A 7,268-nucleotide genomic window follows, 5' to 3' on the forward strand; every position below is an offset into this window, starting at 1 on the left:
GTGGGCAGAGCCCCAGAAGACAAGCCCCTCAAGTCCCAGGCCTCCTGACGCCCAGCCCCGGGCGCCCACGGGCCTCCCAGGCCCCTCTCACTGAAATGTAGGGACGCAGACAACAGAGGCCCCAGGCTGGCCTCCGGGTCACAGGACGAGGGCAGGCCCAGCAGGGTGGGGTGCCTGCAGGGGGAGACTTACCCAGCATGCCTTGTGAGTGCCAGGTGTACTCGTACCAGGTCTTGACGCGGTTCTGCACGGACCTGGGGATCTTGTAGAAGTTCATGTACTTCACGGTGCTGTCCATGCAGCTGCGGTAGTAGGTCTGCCCGGCCGTGGCGGCCCCCACCACGTCTCTCATCTGGAACAAGGGGGGGGGGGGACGAGGAAGCCGCTAGGTCAGAACGGGGCGGTTCCATGGGCTTTGGGGACGTGGGACACGGGCACGTTTACTTCATACAGACCAGGGTGCGGTGGGAGTGCAGAGAGAGGGAGGCCCATGTCCACCCAGAGAAGAATTTGCTGGCGGGGAGTTATGTCTCCAGCAAAGGGGGGTGGTAATGGGGGGTGAGGCTGCTGGCCTCCTGGGCGGCCTCAGGTCCCAGGGGCTGGGCTGATGCTGATACCACACAGCCGCTTGGTGCCAGGGGCACTTGGACCCCAGGCTGCAGGAAATATGCCCGGTGAGGGTGGGGCCCCTCAAAGGTAACTCTGAGGACCGCTGAGTGTCGCCTCCTGCACTGACACTAGAATGTGAGCTACGCCCCCAGCACATCCGAACCCCCGCCCCAGGGCTTGCTCTCTCCAAGGGCGCAGTTCCTCAGCCCCTGCAGCAACCATTCAGCCAGCTCTCCGGACTTCCCAGAGGAGGGGCATTTCCCAGGGAAGCCAGCGCCCCGAGGGGATGGGCCCCAAGCCCAGGCTCCCAGGCTCAATCTAAAAGGCCCAGGCACAGGTGGGCGCTCCCGCAGGCAGGCGTGGGCAGCCGGACCCGTGACCCATCTACCTGTCCGATCATCACGGAGAAAGCGAAGACGCCCGTGAAATAGTTCAGCAGCTGGAAGACGATTTCAAACAGCGTCTTGGGGTCGGGCAGCCCCCCGATGGTGATGAGGGTCTTCACAGCCCAGTAGTAACAGCGGATGTAACTAAGGGAGGAAGAGGAAGGGCGGCTCAGGCATCACAGGCCCCGGTCCCCCGACCCAGGTGGCCTGGCCCTGACAGATGTGCTTGTGCGAGAAAGAAAACCCTGCCCAGCCGGGGTGGCTCAGTGGCTGAGCATCCACCTTTGAACCTGGAGGTCACGGTTCGATTCCCGGTCAGGGCACATGCCCAGATTCACGCTTGACTCCCAGTGGGGGGCGTGCAAGAGGCAGCCGATCCATGATTCTCTCTCATCATTGATGTTTCTATCTCTCTCTCTCTTCCTCTCCCTTCCTCTCTGAAATGAATAAATATATATATATATATTTTTTTAAATGGAACACGGGCCCTGAAGCTGGACTTCCCGGGCGCAAACCCAGCGCTGCCACCCTCCAGCTGCATAACCTGGACCAAGCCTTAGCTTCCTTCCCTCCAGTGGGCGTGTTCATAGAAAACACCCATGACAGGTGACCATGAGGACAGCTGAGGTGCTAGAACAGTGGTTCTCAACCTTCTGGCCCTTTAAATACCGTTCCTCATGTTGTGACCCAACCATAACATTATTTTCGTGGCTACTTCATCACTGTAATGTTGCTACTGTTATGAATCGTCATGTAAATATCTGATCTGCAGGATGGTCTTAGGCGACCCCTGTGAAAGGGTCATTCGACCGCCAAAGGGGTCGCGACCCACAGGTTGAGAACCGCTGGGCTAGAAGCACACCTGGCCCAGGTGGGCTCTCAGGAAATGCCAGCCGTCACGTGCCTGCTCTGGGAACAATAGACTCCCGTGTCCTCAAGAAGTTCACCGTCTAGTGGGGACAGGCAAGCAAACACGTAATGGGGGAGGGAAGCAGCGGTGGTCGGCGATGGTGGGGGAGGGCTCTCTGGCTCTGACCAGCTGGAGGCCTGGGCAGGGCTTTGAGCCGCCCTGTCCCTCATTTCCACCTGGTGCAGGGGAATCGCCGGACAACACAGGCCGGCCCTGTGGGGTCCCCTGTCCTACCAGTCCTGGCCACCAGAGGGCGCAGGAACAGCCTTCAGCCAGCGGGACTGAGCAAGGAAGCGGGGAGCTGCTGAGCCAACAGGAAGAAAACAGGCGTGATGTCCTCAAGCCTCAGCCTCTCCCCAAACCCTTCCTGGCGGGAGGGACTGTCCACTGGCTGGCACATCTCAGGGGGCTCCCTGAAGCCTTGTCTTCCATGCTACCCGGGCTGTGGGGACCCTGCAGGATGAAGGGCCAGATATGTCGGAACTTGGGTCCTCTAGCCCCAGCCCATAGCAGACGCTCGACGAACGGTCGCTGTTATGAGTATTATAATGATCCATGGTATTGGGCTTCTGGACTTGCAGGGGAGTCCTCCTTCGCTGCTGGTGCTTTGGCCATGTATCGGGGTTCCCTGTAGGATTTCCTTTGGAAAAGAGCAGTGTTGCCAAAAAAGGGGGTGCCCTCCACGCTGAGCACCGAGAGCTCCCGGGGGCCCTACAGGAGGAAGGCCCTGTTCTCCGCTCCCTGCTGGCCACTCCTCCTGTGCCCGCGATGGCGGGGCCAGGCCCAGCCCCAGAACGTGGGTCCATAACTTGTTGGGGTACAGACGCCACTGAGAATCTTAGTAAAGCCAGGGACTTCTCCTTCGAAGAGCCAGTATGTCCCACACATCTCACTTGCACCTGCGTCTCAAGTGCTCGGTACCCTGTGTGGCTAGTGGCTCCTAGTGGCTCCAGTATCGGACAGAGAAGGCCTAGAACAGCGGTTCTCAACCTGTGGGTCGCGACCCCTTTGGCGGTCAAACGACCCTTTCACAGGGGTCGCCTAAGACCATCCTGCATATCAGATATTTACATTACGATTCACAACAGTAGCAACATGACAGTTATGAAGTAGCAACGAAAATAATTTTATGGTTGGGGGTCACCACAACATGAGGAACTGTATTTAAAGGGCCAGAAGGTTGAGAACCACTGGCCTAGAAGGTGAGGCTGGAACTGCGCAGGTAGGGAGGCTGCTGGGCAGCCAGGCCCCGCCTACCTTCCCAGGTCATTCCACACCCCGCCTCCTCCCCCTTGGAGGACACAGACTGCACGCAGCTCCTTAACTCCATTGTCCTGCAACTCCACACCTTTCTTCACGGTGCTCCCTCCCCCAGGCATGCTCTGCCCCTTCTCTCCACCTGCCAAGGCCAAGATCAAATGCAATCTTTCCGAACTGACCTTCTCGTTCCACCTCCGCAGCCCCAGGCAGACATTTGTGACACTGTAGCCACCCCGCCTGGGTTCAAATCCCAGCTCTCTAACTTAGGAACTGCGCTGCCCTCGGAGGTCGCTGCACACCTGTTACCTCGTCTGTGAAACGGGGCAGTGATAGCACCTCTCTTGTGTGGTTGTTGGGAGGATTGAGTGAGTGACTGTGTTAGCAGGGCTGGTACCTTATAACTGCTCTGCGGTTCCTGCTATTATTATTATCATCGCCATCACCAACATCATCATCATTTGATCATGTCCCACAGTGTATGGCAGCTCTCTGGATGGGCAAGTAGGTTTCTTCTTTTTTTAAAAAAAATTTTTAAAATTTATTTCAGAGAGGAAGGGAGAGGGAGAGAGAGATAGAAACATCAATGATGAGAGAGAATCATTGATTGGCTGCCTTCTGCACACACACCCCCACCGGGGATCGAGCCCACAACCTGGACATGTGCCCGACAGGGAATCGAACCGTGATCTCTTGGCTCAAAGGTCAATGCTCAACCATTGAGCCATGCCGGCCCGAAGGGAAGTAGGTTTCGCCTTGTTGGCCAACCCTCATGGGGCCAGGGATGGCCGGGAGCTGAGCTGAGGTTTCTGTGGCCTCGTTCCCGCTCAGCTGTGCCCTTAGGGCACCCACCCCAATGCACACGTGCGGGGACTCTGCCAACTCGGCTAGACTCCAGGATCCGGAAGGGTCTCTCCCGCGGGTCTGACTCAGGTCTGTGCCCCTCTGCCTGGCACGCGGCAGGGGCTCAAATGTTAGCTGAGCGAGGACGGGAGCCTTGGCCCCTCAACTTCATCACGGTGGCGGTTCCTTGGGATGGAGGAGGCCTGGGGAGCATCCGGGGATGGGGCTTGTGTATGGGAGTCCCTGGGCTAGCAGGATGGCCCGGGAGGAAGGCTGGCTCACCTGTTTCCCACGCCATCGTACACCCAGTGGGTGGAGCCAATGCCCTGATAGGCCGATGCCCAGTAATACAGGCACGAGTTCAAGTGCAAGCTGTAGAGCAGGTAGGCGGTGGTCCTGATAACCCTGCCAGGGAAGGAGAGGCGTGAACATGGCAGTGGGGAGGGTGGCCGTGACATTCACCAGGGGCAGGCGCGTAGGGAACAGGCCGACCCCCCCTCTCCGGGCACCCACCCCACAGACGCCCCCGTGGGAGCTGCGTGGCCTCGCCCAACTGCCTGGGGGCGGTCACTGGCCAGTAGGGACAGCACAGGAGCCAATGCACGGAGCCGACCGGACGCTCTTTTGAGACCGCGCGCGCTGGAAGTGGTGGCTCGGGACAGCGCTGTCAAGACCAGGGCTGGTTTGGCCCAGAGCGGCCTGTGCACACAGTCCTGGGGCAGTGCGTCCGTGGGCGGGGGCAGAGGAGGGACAGGGTGTGCAGAAGTGCCAGTCCACAAGAGAGGGGAGAGGACCTGTCCCCGACCTGCCCTGCTGGCCATCCTTGGACACCACCCGATGGCCCGCTGTGTCCTTGCTCCCGGTCCCCCTGGATTTGAGCGATTGGGACGGGGGGGTCAGTTCCCTGAGCTGAGACCAACATGAGGCTTCGCTCCCTGGAAACAGGGGTGAGGCATGCGTGCCGACCGAGGTGTTCCCTTCTCACAATCGCGGGAAACGGGACATCCCTGCTCCCCTGAAACACAAACATCCCTCCGAGGAGGGCCAGGAAGGGGCCCGGCTTCCGGCCGTGCTGAGGCCTGCAGGCCAGGGGAAGCGTGGGTGGAGGGTGTGTGTGTGCGTGTGTGTGCATGTGTGTGTGTGCGCGCGTGTGTGTGTGTGTGTGCGCGTGTGTATGTGTGTGTGTGTGTCTCTCACCTGTAAACATAGGCTTTGCTGAGGATGGATTCCAGGCGGTTGTTGAACTCGAAGAAGGCCATGTACTGGAGGGAGAACAAGGCATCAGGGCAGTCTGCGGTCCATGGGTGACACCCCGCCCTCACGCCGTAGCCCAGTTCCCCTGGGGGTGCCAGGACTCGGGAGGGGACTGGAGAGGGGACGTTCAAAATCACAGGTCCTGCCTGGCTGGTTTGGCTCAGTGGATAGAGCGTCGGCCTGGGGACTGAAGGGTCCCAGGTTTGATTCCGGTCAAGGGCATGTACCTTGGTTGCGGGCACACCCCCAGTAGGGGACGGGCAGGAGGCAGCTGATCAATGCTTCTCTCTCATCAATGTTTCTAACTCTCTATCCCTCTCCCTTCCTCTCTGTAAAAAATCAATAAAATATATATTTTTTAAAAAATCACAGGTCCTGAGTCCTCGCAGGGTCAGGGCCAGAGACTCCAATTACTAATCCGGTGGCAACCATGGCGCCTCTTCCTCTGAACTTTCATGCCATTGTGTCCTGACAGTTTAATCTCAGGGGCCTCCTAGACCTTCTCACTCTGATCATGAGCCTTGGAGGGGCCCCTGTGTCCCAGGTAAGGACACTGTTGTCAGTGTTACCTTAGAAAGAAAATAATCTCATAGCGAACCGTGTCCCTAACGCCCTCACTTACACCCTTTTTTTTCTAACAATAAAAGTAACCACAACAGCCGCTCTCTGTGCTGAGCACCTTCAACCACCGCACTGTACAGTGACGAGCGCGGGGGTTGGGGTGCGGACCCCTGTGCAGTCGAAAATCCGTGTGTAAGTTTGGACTCCCCACGAACTGAACTACTAACAAACAGCCTACTGTGCCCGGAAGCCTTGCCGATCACATAATCAGTTGATTTACACCTATTTTGTACGTTGTATGTATTATACACTGTATTTCTACAATAAAGGATGCTGGAGAACCGAAAATATTATTAAGAAAGTCATAAGGAGGAGAAAATACATTTGTAGTAATCTATGTATTTATTTTTTAAAATCTGCATATCAGTGGACCCACGCAGTTCAAACCCGTGCTGTTCAAGATCAGCTATATATATGTGTGTATATATCTGTCTCTATAGCGATAGATATGTTACCTGAGCACATGTTCTGCATGTGCGGTATGTATTAGCATTCTCCTTTTCCAGCGAGGAAACTGGCTCTCAGCCCTTACCCAAAGCACACAGGCAGGAAGCGACAGAGCCAGGCCTCGAACCCAGATCGGACTCGCCCTGCCTCTCCGAGGGGGACACCCTCCCCGCGCCTCCCGCTCCCAGTGTTGCCGGGGTGAAGCCACCGGTCCTACCTTCAGACAGCGGGGCAGCCGCAGGAGGGGGTTCACGCCGAACTTCAGGTAGAGCAAGTCCAAGGGCAGCAGGCACAGCAGGTCCATCTGCAATCCCAGCGGGCAGCACAGCATGTGCAACAGGAAACCCAGGGCTGGGAGGGGGTGAGTGATGGGGCCTCTCCCCTCAGTGGACAGGTGAGCTCAGGAGGCCCAGGAGGCCTAAGCGTAGAGCAGAAGGCCTCCCACCCACAGTGCCAGTCCGTGCCAGCCCGTGCCAGGCTGGGGAGCCACGTCCCACCTGCCCCGGAGCACCCAGGGCCCCCTGAGGTACCACCTTCATCCCTGCACACACCTTAAAGCGGGGAGACTTCAGGTAGTTATTGCGCATCTCCTTTTTATCTGTCTGGAAGGAAATGGAATCATGACCGAGAAATGGGGAGCAGCGATGGAAGTCCCTAATGACCCCCCACCTTCCTATCAGAGTTGTAGCCCCTGGACAAGGAGGAGCCAGAACAGAGCAGCTGCGCTCAGGGAGAGCCTCCGGGTTCCCAGGTGGGGAGGGGGAGCCCCCAGCCACCCGCTCCGCCTGCCAGTGGCTCACAATGATGTCCCCGCCCCTGACAAACTGCAGGCGCATCTGGAACACGGTGATGTCCAGGATGTAGATGAGGTCGCACAGGTAATCCATCAGCAGCCAGAAGTAGAGGTTGCCCGGCGTCTGGTAGGGGAAGGCCCAGCGCAC

The 7,268-nt window shown here is 58.1% G+C and overlaps 1 protein-coding gene across 1 annotated transcript in view; it reads right to left on the reverse strand.

Moving 5' to 3' along the window:
• Positions 1-7,268, reverse strand: part of CNGB1 (cyclic nucleotide gated channel beta 1) — a gene marked incomplete at its 5' end in the record, with an annotated part of 33,819 nt that overhangs the window by 11,711 nt on the left and 14,840 nt on the right. The window contains 7 exon segments of the mRNA XM_023746275.1: positions 189-352; positions 998-1,139; positions 4,288-4,410; positions 5,203-5,267; positions 6,545-6,631; positions 6,879-6,929; positions 7,128-7,267. Of these exon segments, the coding sequence (XP_023602043.1) occupies positions 189-352; positions 998-1,139; positions 4,288-4,410; positions 5,203-5,267; positions 6,545-6,631; positions 6,879-6,929; positions 7,128-7,267 (772 nt within the window).

This window comes from Myotis lucifugus, unplaced genomic scaffold (genome assembly GCF_000147115.1).
Source record: "Myotis lucifugus unplaced genomic scaffold, Myoluc2.0 scaffold_648, whole genome shotgun sequence".
In the NCBI taxonomy this organism is placed as follows: domain Eukaryota; kingdom Metazoa; phylum Chordata; class Mammalia; order Chiroptera; family Vespertilionidae; genus Myotis; species Myotis lucifugus.